The sequence below is a fragment of the Crocodylus siamensis genome, chromosome 1 (assembly GCF_052110815.1).
Source record: "Crocodylus siamensis isolate JL-2025a chromosome 1, ASM5211081v1, whole genome shotgun sequence".
In the NCBI taxonomy this organism is placed as follows: Eukaryota; Metazoa; Chordata; order Crocodylia; family Crocodylidae; genus Crocodylus; species Crocodylus siamensis.
Window position 1 is genome coordinate 426805893 of NC_143395.1, and position 20279 is coordinate 426826171.

The following is a 20279-nucleotide window of genomic DNA, read 5'->3' on the forward strand; positions in this document are numbered from 1 at the left end:
ACCTTCCTATTTATACATCTCCCCACTAATGACTACTTTTCAAGATCTGTTCATTATTCAATTCTTAATCTATTTTAGGATGGACTGCCAACTCAGTTATGCGCTGTTCTCTGTTTGTACGTTTGCTTTTTCTTCTTTATATATTGCACTTTACATTAGTCTTTGTTGAATTTCATTTTGTTTTCTATAGCCAGTTCTCCAATGAATCAAGGGTCCTTTGAATATTAATCCTCTCCTTCAAAGCCTTTACAGCCCCTCCCATCTGCGGATTGGATCAGTGTGCTGTGACAGAGTAATTAAGGCATCTCATTCTGGCTCCAAAGGGGCAAGTTCATGCTTTGCTGTGGATTCGGACCAAAGCCAAGCCCCAGGTGACTCAGCTGTAAATGGGTTGGTTCCTAATCATTTGGACTGGGATATCCACAGGGGCCAGACCTGATTGCCTTCTGGACGCTGGCTACAGAAGCCAACTAAGCTTTCCCTGAGGACAGTAGCCTTGGGAGGACTCTTTATCTTTAATTGTCGACTCCTGTATCCAAGCCCTTAATGAAAATGTTAACAGCAAACCCAAAACCAGCTCCTCTGGGGACCCCACTTGAGGCCTCTGACCTGTCTGGCATCCATCTATTAATGGTCACTTGTTGCTTGTGGTAATTCAACCAGTTATGCAGCCACATAACAGCAATTCTACCTGAACCACAGTTCTCCAGTTTACTCATGAGAATGGCACAAGGGACTGTGTCAAAAACCTGAGTCCAGGCGTAGTATGTACGCTGTATTGACTTTATCCTCCAAATGCATTTCCCTGTTGCGAAAGAAATCAAGTGGTTTGGCCTGATTTATGCTTAACAAATCTCCGTTGGCTGTGAGCGATCACCGCTTCCTCCTCCAGATGATACCAATTGAATATTTTATCCTTTTCTCTTGTAACTTAGCAAGTATTGAAGTCACTGGTTCTGACTGTGACCGTAAACAGCATCTGACTGGAGGGCCTGGTGGCAACGTGGTGGGGTAGCTCCTATAAAATGCCAGTGTCGCACCCTCCAGAGAAAGGCTAGTCTAGGGAACCTCAAGACCTATCCCCCACTGCCTTGTGGGTACTCCTTGGTTGGAGAAAGGCCAAGGGATGGAAATGCACCCTTGCTGGGGTGCTTGGCAGTCAGCAGCAGTTCTTACCCGTTGCTCTCTGGCAGAGGCACTCAACATCTGGTCTTGGTCTTGATGGTCTAAAGGGGAGATGGTAGGTCCTGGGCAGCTTCTGCTCCTCCGTACTCTTGTCTAAAAGTCATGGTGTGATGGTTGTACAACGTGGCACAAGCGGATTCATCAGGCACCCGACTAGACCTCAGGCATACAGTGTGATCCAGCACATCAATGGTTGCCTACTACTGTCAAAGTCAGGCTGGCTTGTCTGTATTTCCCCAGATCCTCCTTTTCCCTCTTTTCACAACTGGGCGCTGTTAGCCCTTCTCCAGATTGTTGTTCTGCTACAAGGAGACGATAGTTGTGCCTTCCAGCCTTGAACCTCTTCTTCCAGTGCAGCCATCAGCTTGCACTTAGCAAAGACAACACTGCACATGTCTGCCAGGAAGCAGATAGAAGAGATGCATCCTGTGCATCTCACAGCATCTGTTCCATCACTGCCCACGCTTTCTTGGACCACATAAGAAAACCTCCTTAAACACTTCAGTAACAGCTCCTGCCTTGTGCTAATTTCAGAATGGCACAGCTAACTACCTCTGTCCCCCACCCCTCTTGGATGGGAAGGGAAACCAAAAACTTCCTGGCTCCCAGGTGAACTCCCAGGCAAACCTGTTTTGTTTGCTTCTCTTCTGTTCACGAATTTTATAAGAGCGTGAGCATAAGCTGTCACCCTGAACAAAGCCCACCTGGCTCGCACTCCAGTCAGCCACAGCCACAGCCACAGGAGACTGACTCCTCTAATCAAAGCACCGGTGCAGACAGACACCCCCAGGCTGTGAGAGGGTCCACCCCACCGCGCGTAGCACCCCTGCTTCTGGCGCAGCACTTCCCTCACCAGCTCTCCTCGCAGCAGCTCCAAGCAACCCGGCTCTCCTCCTTCTCAGTTCATTTCTGCTCCCCAAATAGAACAAAAATACCCCTCTGCCCTTCCTCACCTGCTAAGGGTCATGTACCTTTGCTGCGCTTTCTTGTGGTCCTCTTACACTTTTAATACAATTCCTTCTTCCTGTCCTTTTCCCTGCCAGCCATTCATTTTTCCCTGCTATTTTTAACTTTCCCTATCAATTTGCTATCCTTTGCAACTTCTAATTTATATTTTATGTTAATCACTATTTCCCCTTTTGCATTTTGCATTTTGCACGCATCTCTGTTTTATCCTAGTGCTGCCTACACTTCATCACTGAACTAGAGTGAGCTTTTAGCCAAATTTGTGTTCTTTCTTGATTCTGGTAGCAGGGCTTTTTGGCCATCAGAGAAACTCTTTTAAAAAACTTATGCTTTTCATTCTCACTTTTTCCTGTCTTCATTTTCCTTTCAGTTGGTTTTGCTCTGGATTTGCTTCTGCTTTGGGGAACCTTTGCAAGTACCTCTTAATGAACATGACGTGTTGCTGGTTGGTACTGCCCTGTGTTTGCTCATCTTGAATATATTTCGGTCACAAACACTGGCCCTTGAAAACACCAGCTTCCAGGCCTGGGATTAATTCCTTTTTGTACATCAACATGCAGCTACCCCATGTTGGGTACAGTACCCTTTTTGGTAGAAAATTGTCTGTCATTTTTGGAAACCTAACAATGCTTTACAGTAGGGGTGCTCAACCCCTGGCCCACAGAGCTGTGTCATTGGGCCCGCTGGCTCCCCACGGGTCCCAGGGGGCACGGGGCCTGATCCAGGCCTTGGAGCTGGGCCAAGCCAGCACGCCGGGCTGAGTTGAGCCCCACCTGGCTACATGATTGCAGGTCTCAAAGCGGGGTACAGGCAAGCAGGATCCTCTGAGCTCAACATGGGAGCCAGTACAAGCTCAGGGAAGGGAAGGTTTGCTGTGAGACCTGCTCGGTGTCTCACCCTTCATGAACACAGCCGCACCATTTACACAGCTGTGGAGCAAACCGCATCTCCGCTTTCTCCCCACAGCTGCTGTTTCTAAGTCCCCTGTTTCCTTGTGTGTCTACAGATGTTTCTGCAATTTGCCATGGGCCCGTTGTGTCATTTGATCTGTGGTGTGTGTGAGTTTATATTTCCTTTAATGTGACGATTAACCTCTCCTGTTTCTCTCTTCACCTTTTCTTTTGCCGACATTTGTAGGAAGAAGAGCAAAAGCAGGCAGTAAGTTGACTTGAATGTGTAGTTGATTTTTTTTTTCTGCATGAAAGCACAGTGTTTTTTGTCCTGTTGGGTTTGTATGCAAATAAACCGTGCGGTAGGGTTTGGTTCTGTTTGTTGCTAGTGCAAGAAGTCTTTCCCTCTTAAAAAATTCCCGGCCAGAATTCATGGGTTCCCAGTTGAGCATGTTCCTGTCTTCTGCTAGCTTATTTTCCTCCTCTCTCCAGTTAAGTAGCTTATTGCCATGCGTCCATGACCAGTGAGCGTGTTCCTTTGGGGGTTTTTTTTTTGGTGTGTTTTTTTTAGAAATGTGCATGATCACCTGGACGGAAATGCAGATTCTCAGCTTGCTTTACTCCTTATTTGGGGGCAGTTTCTCTGGAGTCTTTCCACATGCTGGGACCAGCTTTCTTGTCTTCTTGGGTAACCTTTCACTCGCCTGTTTGCCACACACAAGTCCATGCATGAAAACTAATTAACAGTGTAATAATCAAGGCATGGCTTCGTCATGTAGCCCTGATGCAGTCTCACTGGACTCCTCTGTTTTGTGCCCCTTCCAAACGAAACATGCAAGCTAACGAGAGACACGGGTGCATCTGCTGTGTTATTGATTTCCATTTCCATTACCTCCCATTAAAATGTCCATCCAGTGTTAACTCTGCAATCCACTCCAGAGGGAGCCCTCTGACTTCCTAAGGATCAGCCGTATGTGCCGTGTCGTTTTTCCGGCAGAACGGATCGGATCGGGTCGGGTCGTCAGCGCCTCCCTATACATTCTTGTGCGTGCGCAGAGGGGGAGGGTTAACTCTTTGTTCGCATGGGGGGGTTGTGCATTATCTGCCGCCTTCCTTGCTGACATTAAAACGCTCGTCATCTATTTTTTGTAAGGAGATGTACATTTGGGCTGTGTGCCTGGTGATGAAGCCCCTTCCCACTCCTGCAGCCACCGGCCTTGGCTCCTGACGGCTCTAGGGGGGCCCCTCATTACAATTCTGCCACTAAATTGATAGGAAGGTTGCAGCGAATTCCCGCTTTCTGCTGGAGTTCACTCCTTCTCTGGATGCTGCTAAATCACCATTGTCAAGAAGACTTCCCCAGGGCTCATAAACATACCTCTGAGGAACAAATTGTTTGCCTTAGGAACAGACCAGATTGCACCAAACGGCAGGTATTTGCAAAGGATTTCCTGGAGGAAGATGACCCCCAAGGCACCCATACAAGGTCTTTGCTCTCCTCCCCCTTCAGACTGAGCAAGCTGAGCGCTGCGGCTATATATCATTATCTCACTGTGGCTAATTGTCAGGAATAAACACGCTCAGGGAAGTGCAGCATCATGCTAATTTGTTTTCCTGCTGCTGCTGCTTTCATCCTGGGGACAGGCTTTGGTTTAAGCGTGAAAATAAATGAAGAGCTTCCCCAGTTGCTGTTCCCTCCAGCCCTCACTACATGTGCCTTGGGAGATGATGTTTGTTAGAGGCTATGGGAGGACATATTTGGAGGAGTTCTTACTAAAACATTGGCAGCACATGACTGCACGGCACAGGCCTGCTGCCTTGGGAAAGGGCTTCTGAGGCGAAGCGGATGTGGAGCAGGGGTAACCAGACTCAGACCAGGCAAAGACCACAGTGTTATTACGTAGGAAATAATCTGTGTGCTGTGCCTGGTTTGCATGCGCTGGAGGGGATGGCAGCTGCCCTTGTCTTGAATGCAGCAGTGCAGTCTGAAGACACTGCAGATCCCGGTTGGTGATGCTTTACTTGGCCAAGGACCTAGCGTTTGGGCTGGATGCTGACCGCTGCAGTTTCCAGCAGGAGAGTGGTGATAGTGCCTCTCCACCGAGAAGGGCAGGTTTGGTTCACATTTGAGAGCTCTCTGGGCTCTGGATTGGCCTCTCCAGCTTGCTTCAATAGTTCTGCCTTCAACCATTCATTCCAGTAAATATAAATAGTCTCAGAAGTACGGGGGCTGGCAGATTGAGGGCAGGAGATACCGTCGACAGAATCTAGCCAGCGCCAGAAAATCAATTTACTGCGCTTCTCAGCCCCACACTCACCCAGAGTCCCTTCGCTCAGTGTGGTGGGTCTGCAGTCACCTTGTCTTTCTGCGAGGGGTGCATGGACCCCTGACAGCCTGGGAAGGGTTAAAGGGCTGCTCTGGATTCAGTGGTCCCCAGTGACTATGTAAACAGTTTTGACTTTACACCTGGCTGGGAACCCAGCATCGGTTTGTCCCACATCCAGAACTTGGGTGGAGAATGAGGAAAATGATCCAAGCCACACAGAAGGGGAGGGGGCCCCTGAGGTCGGGAGTTCCTCGCCCTGCAAGGCTTGGCGGGGTGATTGCCTGCGCTCTGGCAGCAAGAATTCAGGTTGGGTTTTGGAGCAGATGATGGAGGCCCATCAGGCAGCTCGGTGACACCAGCAGCAGCCGGAGCCAATCCAGGATGTGGTGGCCAAGCAACAGGAACAGCAGGACCACCCGGTTCACCACGTTCTGCTTTTCCTTCGTTGACAGAGGCCCCAGGCACACCCTGCCAACTCCACTGGTGCCAGTAACACTTAAAAGATGGTCCCAGCACATCACTCTGCATCCTCCTTGCCTATTTTTATGGCTCTCGAGCAGTTGTCTACAGCAGCCCAGTTTCTACCTGAGCAATGGCCTGTCCTCTTGGCTATGTATTTCACCAGGATGGCACAGGCTGCATGCAGATGGCCCAGGACTATACACAGTTCAAAGTGGCCATTTTGGACTGCATGGGTGTCACCATGATCTGCCACCCCCAGAACCTCTGGAAACAGCTGTATTCTTGCAGGGCGCGGGCCAGCGCTGTGGCCTCACAGCTGCAGGATTGCTGGCGGCAGTGTGGCTGAAGCCAGGAGTACAAACCGGGTTCATCGCGTGAAGCTCCTGATGGAGCACTTTGCTCACATACTCATGGGCAGCAAAGAGAGATTAGCTGCTCAGAGGAGAGACTCCAAAACCAAACCTAGGATCAGTTGGCTACGATAAATAGGGAAATGATAGATCCTTATCTGGTGGCCAACTTGCACAGATTGAAATCCAGACTCAGAGGCTCTGCCTCCTATAGAAGGGCAGCCCGATGGGAAAAGGACAGACCAGACTCTTAGAGCTGCAGCCATATCTTCAAGAAGAAACCCTAGGTCATGGTCTTGACCCATATTTTCTAATCCTAAGATTGCCAAGGGAATCAATCATATCTCTGCCTCATGCTCAGAGCATTGAATATGCTCCTAAAAGAGTCTCAGAAGCACTGAATGGATATGGCTGGGCTGAACCAGCTCCCTGGAGGAAAATATTGTGTCGGTATATTCCAGGGATATCAAAGGATACCTTCACCCTGCTCCCCGCGAACACTACAACCAAGCTAAGAAGGAGGTGTATCATGGTAGATGCTAAGCTGCACGTCTGCCTTCTTCACGTCACAGCTGTTGAAGGAGTTAGCCCACTAAAGGTTAAAAGCATATGGACCCCAGTGCGCTACTGTCAAACTGACAGTCATGTGGAGCATTTCAGCAGGGCACTGAAAGTCATGGCCTGTACAGTCCGATCCCCGCTCCAATCCTGGGAGAAGGGACCGGGGCACTTTCAACAGAGGGCATCCCTTTAGTGCCCAGCCGGCTCAGAACCAGGCATGTGACAAATGAGCTCACTCCTGGGTGTTTAAACCAGGTGTTTGGGTCCTCCAGTTACCCTTTGGGGGGATGCCCAAGCATGTGTTCACGTGGCTTGTGGCAGCAGCACAGCCGGCAAGGCAGTGCATCGCAATAAGAAGTGAACTCAGGTTTACCCTGCAAACCTCCCAGAAGCCTGGAGTGAGTGTCCAGGCACTGTGTTCATACCACGAGCCCACTTGAGCTGGAGCTAGGGCCTCTCTCTTCAGTCAGCAGGGCTCATGTACCCTCCAGCTGGCACAAAAAGTCCCAGCACAGTGACTTGCTCCTGCCTTCTCTGCAGTTCTTGTGCCCCTGTTGAAGTGAACCAGGATAACCCACTGCTGTGTCAAACCCAAGCCAGAGCAGCAAGCCAGAGAGATGCCTCGGCCTGGCCCTAGAAAGATGCTGCAAGTTGTGCAATGGGAACACCGTGCTGAGTTTGAGCGGGGAGCTGCTGAGGCATCCCAAAGCATTTGGAGAGTCCTATCATGCTCGTATCCAAACCCAATGGCACCTCACCCAGTCCTACGTTGCCGCCAGCTGAATGCCATCTCCACGTGTGACGTGTGTGCCATGCCTGGCATGGATGGCTGCTCGATGGACCTTGCCCCCCTGGACCTTACCAAAGGGCATTGGCAAATCCTTCTTATGTCTGAATCCTTGAACAAATTGTTTCCCCTGCTGTGCATAGTCCCTGTCAGTTATAAGCTATGCCTTTCAGCAGTTAATAGGCCACGTCATCCAGCCACATGGCCATATGCCCTGGCTTACTTAGGTGACCATCATTTGTAGTATGACTGGGAGAGAAAGTGGGGCTCATCCTCTGGCCACTAAGGTTTGCAGCCAGCAGTAAAGGCAAAATAAGGAGAGGCAGAGGTGCCTGCTTTGGGTACATGCTGGCGAAGCGGCAGTCCTGTTGTTCATCACTTAAGTGCGAACCTTGAACATCAGACCCAAGGAAATGGGCACAGCGGTCCTCAGGACCTGCAGAGCTTGTGCTTGCATTGTAGCAGCACAGAGTACAGCAGCCCCAGGAAGCGCTGCAGGTTGGGGGTTTGCGGAGCAGCCATCTAGATCTGTAGGAATGATATGTGCAGGCAGCCCGTCTCAGAGGAGTTCATCCTCTGGGCTGGAGGCCATGTTGTTGCAAGATATCGGTGTCAAGGAACACGCCGTCCTATTCATTAGTCAGGAGCACTTTTCCTGGGAGGTGGCTTATTCTGTATTCAAGGAGATGGCTTGGCTGTGAAGTCGGCCATGGAGGGTACCCTGTTACCACCGTCTCAGGTGCCTGTTTTCTGTCATCACACTGCCATGCAATATGGCTAAGTGCCATAAAGGACACAAGCCCCTGAGCAATGCCATGACACCTGTCCCCCCCACTCGGCCCAGCTGGTAGGGCAGCGTAGGCCCCGAAATGCAGCCTGCTTCCCTGGGAGTGGGAAAGCTGATGTCTCCAGACTGTGCTTTAGGTGCTTTCACAAGGGGAAATCTCTCCTTACGCCATGCAGGAAAGAGTTACGAGCGGAGGGTAGAAGGGGGGTGTTGGTCTGTCCCACAGCAGGTGTCGGCCCCGGAGGGAGAGGAGAACGCAGCCGTGTGTGGCTGGCCAGGAAGGAGACAGACCTCGGACCAGGCTGCTCTCCGAGTTGTCACCAGGAGCTTACCTGCAAGTGCTGAGGAGCCAGCCGTCAGCGGCCCATGTGAAGGGGACAACAAGCAAATAATAGACCTTCTCCTGAAGGGAGCTGCAGCCATTTGCTCTGAGCCCTGAAATGACCCCGGTCACACTCTGCTACTGGAGACGCAGACAGCAGGACCGACTGCCCCGCGGGAAGTGCTGTCAGGTGCACAGCACAAAGCAGGAGGGAGGGAATTCCTGCTTTCCTCTAATCCCAAGCTGCCGGCATCCTGGATGGTGCTTGTAAAATGAGGAGATGAAAATGCCAGGCAGAAGAGGGATTTCGGAGTCAGCAGTCGTAGATCAGAGTCATTCTTGCAACGTGCCCCCTTCACGTGCGTCCTTTCTGAATGACGTGCCTCTCAGCTTCATGCCACGTTGGGCTGCGTGCTCCCAACGCAGCTTGTGATGGACACGACTTTGTCCGAGCCTTGCCCTCCCTGAGAGCGATGCCCATGCCAGGCTCCAACTTCCACCTGCAGCCATTTTGCACAAAGCTCTGCACAAAAGCAGCATGGCTGGAATTGTTTTATCCTTGGGCAAAGCACATTTGTTCATGCTGGTCTAACTCAAAAACAGCTGGAGGAATGGCTGCTACTTTCAAAACAGATTCACTTTCAGAAGGGGCCCAGCATGGAAATGCTAATCCTAAAGAATTTTTTTTTTAAAGCATAGGTATGTGCAAACAGGTTTAGAGCTGAAGCAGCGTCAGCGCTTTCATGTTAGAATTCAGTTCTGTGCAGATGACAGCAGCACCGTCGCTCCGCCGTTGTCAGTGTTACGGAAAATCATGGGCTGATCATGCTAAAAGGGGTCACACATCATCAGAGAAATAGCAAATGTCACAAGGTTTGTTTTGTACTATTATGATGCTAATAAATGTTAAAAAACCCATCTAAGAGCAGCAGGAGCCCCCAGAGTAGATAAGGGTGTCGTATTCTGGTAAAGGATATTGTATGTTCCTGCATTTCATGTTACTGTTACTCTTGTTCATCCTGCAAGACGTCTATGCAGTGAAAACGATTACTCAACAGAAGGTATCAACAAGCATCTCATTAAAACAGAATAGCCACTTATGAGTCCTTGAAAATGCGCATAATTTGGGGCTCAATTATTCCTAATGGAAGCCAGATCTATATTGGCGGCCGTGCAGAGCCACCCTGTCCTAGTGTGAACTCTGGGAGGCCGGCGTCCACCTCCTGGGATTGCTAATGCCCGTGGCAGCACTAGTGGGGAACAGCCCTTTGCTCTCAAGGGAGCACAAGACCTGCACCTGGCCCCTGCTAGTAGAGGCAAGGCAGGTCAGATACAGCTTTGAGCCTGCCTCTGGAGCCTGGATGCACTCCAGCATCGGTATGCATGGAGCAGTAGCGCTGCAAGGGACCTCCGAGGTGATCCAGACCAGCCCCTGCTCAAGGCAGGATTCTCAGTTTAGTTCAATAATGTGAAAACCTTGGTAACAGCAGAGGTTTCGTGGGGTCTGGGAGGTGTCCAAGCAGCTTGGACCAGAACTATTTCTGCCAGATGGGGGTTTAAGGCCATGAGAGACTTGCCATTTTTGCATAGCTGGGCTCACCCAACTGTTTCATTTGCAGCTCCCAGATTTCCCTGAGAGAAGGCTGTCACTTTTAAAGGGAAGGCCACTTCCTTCACTTTCAAACCAAAGCGTCTCTTTTAATAACCAGGTTTAAAACTTTCAAGCAACAGATAAGCAGTCTCCTACCCCCACCTCCCCTGAAAAATACTAGACTTACCAAATTTTGTTTGACAATTATATGTTCCTGTATGGACTGCTGTTTGAGCAGGTTCTTGGTAAACTGCACACACACCTGGCAGACAGATGTGGTAGCGCCGGAGCAGCGCACGGTGTAGCCCTTCTGGAGTAGCATACGGACGGGTGGGTGAGCAGGGCCTGAGCCCTGGGCCCTGTTTTGGGGGGAAGCACCCCCAGGATGGACTGGGGCACCTCAGCTTCCTGCCCCCTGCACCTCCCAACTCAATCCCCACCACACGCAGCTGCAAGCAGGGCTGTGTGTCCGTGAGCGCAGAGCAGTCTGGCAGATGCATCTGCAGAGCAGCAGTGGAGTTTGCTGCTGCTGGGAGGGGATGTCACCTTTGTTTTTGGTGCCAAAACCATGAGTTTTTTGCCCACTCAACATGAGCATCACGGCAAAAAATGAGGTGACATCTCCCTTCTGCAATGGTGAACTTCAGCTGCTGCTTCTGCCTGTTCCCGGAGCTAGGAGGTGCAGGGGGAGGAGGGAGGGAGGCTGCTCCAGGTGTAGTCCTGGCCAGTTGTGCCTCGGACTCTGGAGAGTTTGCGAACTGTGTGTACCAGGCGTGGGGACAGACGCTTGGTGTTTTAGTGCAGCCTCGTTCCATAGGTCCACGTATAAAACCAGACTTGTGCTACCATGAAGAACAGGCCTTTTATTGACGGAGATCTTGGCAGGGTAGATGGCACTTGATGGAGGTTGAAAGTACAAGCTTGAAAGAATGACATGACCAACTGCTTTTTGCAAGAGCGGTCATTGCAGATGGCAGTATACGTGTGTGCATGCCCGTTTCCTTGCTTGAATTGTTTTCTGTGCACATCCCTCTAATTGCTTGGTCTGAATTTAAGTCGGCTTATAGCAGTCATGTGCAAATTGCACCACATTGCTATTAATGGTGGGGTTTGTTACCTGCTTACACCCAAGTGTTCACCACCACCACGTAGGGAGTGGGACTAGTACCATTTCTTGGGGTATGCCCTAGCTGAGAGGAGCAGGCGAGGGAGCTTTGGTGCTCATCAATTCAGAAATAACCCAAACTGATGGTAGCAAGGAGACAGCCCCCTGCAAGCCTGCTCCCCAGTAGGAAAGTATTCATGTCACGGGCGGGCCTGTTGCAATCCGCTTGCCTGGCTGCCTCAGCAGAGGCCACAAATTGAATTAGGTCGAGTGCTGAACCTGCACTCCTTAGGTATCGCCCCTTCTGAAACAGAGTCCTTTATTACACGTATTAGTAGAAAAATGAGGATCTCCTGGTCTGGGCTCGCATCCAGTGAAATCCAGGGTGAGGCAGACAGCATGCTGTCATCCTTTAGGCACATGACCAGGTACATAGTAATTCCCTGGGAGGGTGAGCTTCTGGCGTAGGGTTTGTGCATAAATACCACTAATCACAGTATTACAAATGCCATAAGCAGATATTGGTTCTGCTCAGCGCTTTCATACAACCTTCTAAATACAAGTCCTCGTTCGTGTCTCTGGGAATTGAGGACCTGGGTGTTATTCTTTCTGCTCCAGAGAATGGGGAAACTGAGCCTGAGCGATGGCCGCAAGGCAGCGGTGCAATTAAAATGAGACTTGGGAAGTTCCTGGCTTCTGACCCAGCGCTTGTGGCATTAGACCGGTGATTCTCAACCAGGGTGCGGTGGGATCTTCGGAAGGGTGCCTCAAGGTGCGAGGAGACAAGCGCAGGCTCCGGCTTGTCCCTGCCTGCAAGGAGGTAAACGCTGTGATACAGGAGTGTTCAAAATGAGGTGCTGCCTAATTAGCAAGGTACCTCGAGTTGAATAAGGGTGCCTCATCTCTAAAAAGGTTGAGAACCCCTGCACTGGACAGTGTTTCTTCTCACCACAAGCAGAGACAAGTTAGTGGGAGAGCGCGGAAAAACTCCCGCTGCAGCTGCCTGAGCTGTGATTTCATGCTCGAGTCCTACTAAACCTCCAGTAAAATGGAAAGATTGTGAGGCTGATGCTGTGCAGTGATTCCAGAGAAAGCAGTGCTAAATGCGCCTGAACGTGCATCTGTAATACCTTCTCTCCTGTCATTATCCAAGCATGGAGGGGTAATCAAAGCCACATGAAGGACATCTGGATCCAGCACGGGGTTTATATGGCACCTGGCCCTTATTAATGGTGATGAGGAAATGGAAGTTTGGGATTTCTTGACCTCACATGAAATCCATTTCACTGGGCAAAGGTTGCTAGCACATGGCAGCAATTTGGGGCTCATTTCATCATCTTCTACACAAGAGTTTATTGCTCTGCTTTGGCTTTCTCCCCTGCAAGAAGTTTTCCCTCTCTTTACCTTCTTTCTTTTTGAGTGCTGTCTTTTCCTGGAGCATCTTACTCAAACACTGTATATGTAGCAGAAGCACTCATGTATCTTCTAATGCAGCAAAATCATCCCCTCGAACAGAAATTGCTCTCTTACTTGCTGTAAAGTTATATCTTGTTGAGGTAAGCGGTGTCCTTCAGAATCACCACCTCCACTCCAGTTTGTTCTGTGTTCCCTGCACACACCCAGCCCCTGCTTATATTAAAGGGATTTGTACAGGTACAAAGCACAGCCTGTGCCCACATGATTTGATTGTATAAAATATCACAATGAGCTACATTTCACTTAGCTCAGATGTAGGCCAGTGCAGTCCACCTCCTGTAGGAGTTTGCATTAGGATATCTTCATCAATGCTCCCACATCAGGGCTACACACCAGCCTACTTGGGGCTGAGTCATTCTCAGTGGGGGCAAGTAGCAGAACAAGGAGCAATGGGCTCAAGCTGCAGCAAGGGAAGTTGAGGTTGGATATTAGGAAAAACTCTCTCACGAGGAGGGTGGTGAAGCACTGGGACAGGTTACCCAAAGCAGCAGTGGGGTCTCCATCCTTGGAGGTGTTTAAGACCTGGCTAGACAAAGCCTGGGCTGGGATGATGTAGTTGGGGCTGGTCCTGCTGTGAGCAGGGGGCTGAACTAGATATGACCCCCTGTGGTCCCTTCAGCCCTCATTTTCTATGACTCTGTGCTACTTTTCCTATTGGAAACAAAGGTGTCAGACCCTGTATTTGATGAACCCAGTGTAGTAGTGGATAAAGATCTTTAAGATCACAGTTTTCTTGACTGTTTTGTAACTATGGCTGATTTGAACAGTACAGACAGAAAGATAAGGAAACCTAGAAGAAAGCTGCAGTGATTTATGTTACTGCTTCAGAAATGTTATGTATTGAGACCCTGGAAATGATGAGAACGCACTGATGATGAGCAAATATTCTTTCACGTTAGCCATTACGACAACGCTTCCCCATCGTACACAGTGATGAATGCTGTACCGAAACAACCAATATTCAAAAAACACATGCACCGCAAACCAAAACAATTGTACATGTGCTAATATTGGCACAAATGCTATGGTATACTAGGAAAGTGAAGTCATACCTGGAATCGATTTATCCTAAGTGCTAGGTAGAAATAGCTGTACCTAACAGTCGGATTTAATGTGAGATCAGCTCCAGCTGTAGACTTGGCCTTTAATGGTTTCTTTCAACTGAAACCTCTTGGGGGTTTTCTTGATCAAGATGAAATGGAGGTGGTTCTGCTGTATATTAAAAATGATCATGTAATCCAAATTGGGTTGTGCTGAAATGCATGTATTTTGTCTATAGTTTAGTCTGACTACTGTAAGTGTCCCTACAGTTTTGCAAAACTAAACCAAACTGTCAAGAAATATTTTGCTGAAATCCAAGATCAAGTAAAGCAACATAGATATAGAAAATTACAGTACATTGGCTTCCCTCGGTTACCCACACTTTTGTCCTTTTTGAAATGAAGTTTCATTTTCTTTTGTCTGAACTTCTCCAGGTACAGATAATATTTATTTAGTGGAAATACTTCATCAGGAATGCCTTGATGAAGGATCTAATTTCCAAAGGCACCTTGGGGCTGGAAAGGAAGAGAGGAATCCACTCCTACCAGGGCCAAGCCTCACGCAAGAGATTAGTTTGAAAAACTTGCATTCCCACTTCCAGCAACCTCCGTTCTGCAGATCATGCATGTTTCTATACTCCATTTCTGATAAAATCATTTACAAAAGATACCAAGACACTGACGTAAATAAAATACAGATGTCCAAAGATCTCAACCTCGGAGTATGCGTCCATGTGACTCTCACGGGAGGTGTTAGGCAGACACAATGGGACTCTGGGATAGTGGCTCACATGCCACCAATGCCTCCTGTTTCCAGACAAGGCATAAGGAGTAAGGTGACCACAGCCCTCCCACGGCAGGGAGCTGCAAGGTGGGGCTGTATCTGTTCCATTAGATCTTAGCTGCAATTAAATCCCTCCCAAATCTTCACAACACTTCCAGTCTCCTGAAATATGACCTCCCTAAACATCTTTTACCTCTCTGCTCTGAATGTGAATAATATGACATGCACGCATGCATGCACACACCTCTGAGCACTCCCATACATTGGTCTCCTCAACAGATTCACACCCTGCTAGCTTGGAGCCTGCCCATCCTGTGAAGGACTCATTTATTCTGAAAGATGGACGCAGCAGGTGCGTCTTCAGCTTGAAGAGCCCCACGTACCAAACAGATGTTCAGCAGGCCTGGCTTTCTATTCAGCAGTGTGCGATTCATGAGATGCATGAATGAAGCTGTGTGTCCAAGGGAAGGCCTTGCACATGGATGAGCGCCGGCTTCACTGGCACTGCAGACTCTGGTACCAAAACTGACACCAAGACTTTTGGTACCAGAAGCTGGTGTCAAGAGGGGTCATGTCAAATATGGGAGACTACAGACAAGTTCCCCGTACCTTCCAACAATAATTGGCCATGTAAAATATAAAGCTTCTGAACCAAATCCGTTACACCAGCGGTTCTCAGTCTTGTCAGACTCAAGGCACCCCTCTGCAACCCCATTTCAAAAATGAATTGATGCATTACAGTGCTTGCCTCCCTGTGGAGGGACCAGGCCCAGGGGGGAATGGCCGGGCAGGGAGAGCCTGAGCCTGCCCCTGTTTGTTGACCTCCTCACACCTGGAGCCTGAGCCTTCCCTTATCTGCTTATCTCCTCGCACCTCTTGCGGCATCCTTCAAAGGACCTTGTGGCACCCTACGGTGCCCCTGTATCCTGGTTGAGAATCACGGCGTTACACCCAGGAAAGCACCACGGACTGGTGATCTGGGACAGCCTGTGGCACAGAGAAAGGCTTCTGCACTGCTCACCCCAAAGTCTCTCACCTTTTGATGGTGGCTAGTATCAATCCTTCTGGATCGTGGCATATGCATGAGAGGTCTCCAGGACCTTCAACACGTACACCGACGCAAGAGTACAGAAGAGCGGAGGCTACTCGCACCATCCAGCCCCCGCTAGGCCACTGAGGCAGAACCCAAAGGCCAGACCATGTCCGGACGTTTGGTGCCCCGATGGCTGTAGTCGTGTGCTTCCGGGATTCGGACGGGGTCTCCGATGGGGCAGGTAAAGATTCTGCTGCTGAACCACAGCAGCAGGTTGTTGACGGCAGGTAGCTGCTTAGCAAAGGAAGCAGCAGCACCCTGCTCCCCTTGAAAGACATCCTGAGCTTTTTGGGGATCTATGCCCCAGGTCCATGTTGCAAGCCATATTGTCCTCAACTCCGGTCAAGACAACAGGCTGCCCTACCACCCCAGGCAGTCTGAGTACCGTACCAAAAAACCCCTAAGGTTGCCAGCGTACCTCCTCCACAGCAATGTATACCACCCCTTGAGCACATCTGCAAATGTGATGGGCCTGGGAACGGGCACATAAGATTAACAGAGCTTGACTTTTATGAAGCCGCCTTTCCCCAGAACAACATGAGACATATGGGTGCTAGAGATTACGACCCATGCCTTTCCTAATGAATTTCACACTTCCCTTCCTAACCACACTCTTTTCTTGTTCCTCTTTACTGACCCGCTGAAGAAAACCTGTCCAGAAGCAGTGTTCTTTTTGCTTCATCCGAGAGCCCTGGAGTAGGTGCCAACAGACTTCACAATACAGTCTTTTATTCGCTGTTTTTCTCAATCCGGAGAAGAAAGGGGGTTTTCATCTTTTTCTGAGCCCAAGAAGACGCAACACGTAAATATGCTGTCTCAAGTTCAGGATGGCAGCACTTGCCTCCGGGATTTCATCTCTCGAGGCTGGGGACTGGTTCATGGCTCTCGGTCTGTAGGCCGTCCGTCCATCAGACCCACGAGAAGTACGTAGGGTTCACAGTAGCTCCATGCCATTGCCGATATGGGACACTGACCTGCGGACCGCACGGGGGGGAGTGTACGCGACGTGCCTGGCAGCAGAGCGTCGTCGACATAGGAGGTTCACGTCTCCCCTGTCCTGGATGACTGATTCAGGGCGTAGGTCCCATCAGGACACATACAAGACTCAGGGCGCATCCTCTCCCTGTTCTCTCCACTGGGATTCCTAATGAACTATGAGAAATTGTTCCTAATTAAATTGGAGATAATATAACAGGGGAGACCTGATTGACTCTCAGCGGGTGAAAACCAACCTGCCAGCGAATGGATTCTGGTTCTTTCAGGTTTTGGCCCAGCTCTATGAATTCAGCAATGGCACCGTGTACGGATGCAGGTCTGCTTCGATCGACCAGCTCGACGTCGCGTGTGTGTGCCTGATACCACTTGCCAGATGCCACCTCCCACCTTAAGTCAGTGGGTGAAATGAGTGTGCTGCTCATTTCAACATCGCATGACCCAGAGGTATTATTGTGCCCCTGGTCTCACAGGGACTCGCCAAGGGCTTCGTGTCTGGATCCCAACAATGTGCAAGTATACAATAGGCTGTGAATGATCCTTCTTGCCATCCCTGGCTAATGACATTTATCAAAGCCGCCCTACAGATCGGTTGGCATGTCCACCTGAACCACCTGCAGATGGCAGGGACCCTGTTCCCTGACCAGTATAAAGATGCATATAAACATATGTGTTTGGCTTGCATGGAGCTGCTGCCTGTCCTGCTGGGCTTATTTTCATAGTTTCAAGGGTCGGAAGGGACCTGAGCAGATCATCTAGTCCGACCCCCTGCCACGGCAGGAAAGAGTACTGGGGTCAAACGACCCCAGCAAGATGTTCATCCAACCTCCTCTTAAACACCCCCAGGGTAGGGGCCAGCACCACTTCTCTTGGAAGCTGGTTCCAGCTCCTAGCCGCCCTGACCGTGAAGTCGCATTTCCTGATATCCAACCTAAACCTACCCTCTGCCAGCTTGTGACGGTTATTCCTGGTCACTCCTGGCGGTGCTCGGGGGAACAGTGACTCCCCCAATGCCTGCTGGTCCCCCCTGACTAGTTTATAACAGGCCACAAGATCCCCCCTCAGCCCTCTCTTGTGGAGGCTGAACAGGTTCAGGTCCCATCGCCTCTCCTCGTAGGGCCTACCCTGTTGTCCCCTGGTCATACGAGTGGCCTCCTCTGGACCCTCTCCATGCTGTCCACATCCCTCCTGAAGTGTGGCGCCCAGAACTGGACGCAGTACTCCCGCTGCGGCCTGACCAGTGCCGCATAGAGAGGGAGGATCACCTCCCTGGCCCTGCTCGAGATGCATCTGTGGATGCACGACAAGGTGCGGTTGGCCTTCCTGACTGCCTCCCCACATTGAGGGCTTATGTTCATCTTGGAGTCAATGATGACCGCCAGATCCTTTTCCGCCTCTGTGCTGACAAGAGGGGAGTTCCCCAACCTGTAGGTATGGTGCCGGTTGTTCCTCCCGAGGTGCAGCACCTTGCACTTGTCTGTGTTGAAACCCATCCTATTCTCGTCCGCCCACCCTTGTAACCTGTCGAGGTCTGATTGTAGCCTGATGCATCCTTCCAGTGTGCCCACGTCCCCCCACATCTTAGTGTCATCAGAAAATTTGAACAGGCTGCTTTTTACCCCCTCGTCCAAATCACTGATGAAGATGTTGCTCGAAGTATGGGGAAGAAGCAGGAGGAACTCGCCCTCCTCCTAGCTGTCACCAGCCCTGACATAGTAGGGATCACAGAAACGTGGTGGGACTCATCGCATGACTGGGCGGTGAGTGTCAAGGGCTATAGGCTATACAGGAAGGACAGGATAGGAAGGAAAGGTGGAGGAGTAGCACTCTACATCAAGGAGGAATATACTTCCTCGTTAATTAGCAAGGGGGTAGAGGGGGGGCACTCTGAGGTGCTCTGGGTTAGAGTAAAAGGCAGTCCAGGGGAGAGAGACTTAACGGTGGGAGTCTACTATAGACCTCCCAACCAGGGAGAAGAGCTCGACCAGGAATTCTTAGGTCAGCTTACAGAGGCAGTGAGGGCTAAGGATGTGGTCATCATGGGGGACCTGAACTTCCCAGACATCTGCTGGGAGGAGCAGTCAGCCAAGTCTGACCGCTCACGTCGGTTCTTAGCCAGAGTGCAGGACCTCCATCTAACCCAGGAGGTGCACAGTCCCACCAGGGGAGACGCCTTGTTGGACCTGGTGCTGGCCACGGGTGATGACCTGGTGAGGGGGCTGCGGGTGATGGGCCACCTGGGAGACAGTGATCATCGCTTGCTGGAATTCACCATCCAGCGTAAGGTGGCAAAGGGCTGCAGCAAGGCAACAGCCCTAGACTTTAGGAGGGCTGACTTCAACAAGCTAAGGAGGATCGTTGGGGAAGCGCTGAGGACCCAGAGGGGAAGGGAATCAGATGTCGAAGGTGAGTGGTTGCTCCTTAAGGAGACGATCCTCCATGCCCAAAGGGAGGTAATCCCAACAAGGGTCAAAGGGAGCAGGAGGGCACATAAACCCCCATGGCTCACTAAGAGCATCCGGGAATGTCTCCTTGCTAAAAGGGAGGCATATACCCAATGGAGAGATGGGGTCATCACCAAGAAGGACTATGTTACAGTCGCCCGAGGATGTAGGGGGGCAGTCAGGAGGGCCAAGGCAGAGTTGGAGATAGGACTAGCTTCCCGGATTAAGGACAATAAGAAGTCCTTCTTCAAATACATAGGGGGTAAAAAGAGGGTCCCGGGTAATGTGGGGCCCCTGCAGGACACGATGGGCAACTTAGTCGTCATGCCAGATGACAAAGCTAACATATTTAACGATTTCTTTGCCTCTGTCTTCCTAAGTAGGGACCAGTTCAGCCACCTCCCTGCTGGGCCCCCCTCGGGCCCCGGGAGAGACACGCCTGGGCCAGGGGTTAGCGAGGAGTTAGTTAGGGTACTTCTGGAGAGGCTGGACGTATTCAAGTCCGCTGGTCCGGACGATCTTCACCCTAGGGCTCTACAGGAACTGGCCGAGGTCATTGCGGGACCCCCGGCGCGGCTCTATGAGCACTCGTGGTGCTCTGGTGAGGTGCCGGAGGACTGGAAGAGGGCCAATGTGGTCCCTATCTTCAAAAAGGGAAAAAAAGAGGACCCGGGAAATTACAGGCCAGTTAGTCTTACCTCAATCCCGGGTAAGCTCTTTGAAAAAATTATCCTGGCACACATCCAGGAGGGCCTTGCGGGGGAATGCATGCTCAGGGGCAACCAACATGGGTTCATCAGTGGCAGGTCTTGTCAGACCAACCTGGTGGCCTTTTACGATCAGGTCACCAAATCATTAGACGCAGGGGTTGCTGTGGATGTAGTCTTTCTGGACTTCCTGAAGGCTTTCGACACTGTCTCTCACCCTGTCCTCATCAAAAAGCTGGGAGACTGTGGTGTCGATGCCCACACGGTCAAATGGGTCGCCAACTGGTTGGAGGGCCGCACCCAGAGGGTGGTAGTGGATGGGTTCTTCTCGACCTGGAAGGACGTGGGCAGTGGGGTCCCGCAGGGCTCGGTCCTCGGGCCCGCACTGTTCAACATCTTCATCAGTGAC

General features: G+C 50.6%; 1 protein-coding gene across 9 annotated transcripts in view; it reads left to right on the top strand.

The window, feature by feature from the left end:
* DTNB (dystrobrevin beta) overlaps positions 1 to 20279 on the top strand; it is a 367922-nt gene that overhangs the window by 275857 nt on the left and 71786 nt on the right. For 7 of the 9 annotated variants that reach the window (XM_090031193.1, XM_090031196.1, XM_090031199.1 and 4 more), the window contains one exon: positions 3289 to 3309. The exons of the other annotated variants lie outside the window; for them this stretch is intronic. In XM_090031193.1, the coding sequence (XP_089887319.1) occupies positions 3289 to 3309 (21 nt within the window). The remainder of the gene's footprint in view (positions 1 to 3288; positions 3310 to 20279) is intronic. 9 annotated transcript variants of the gene reach the window in all.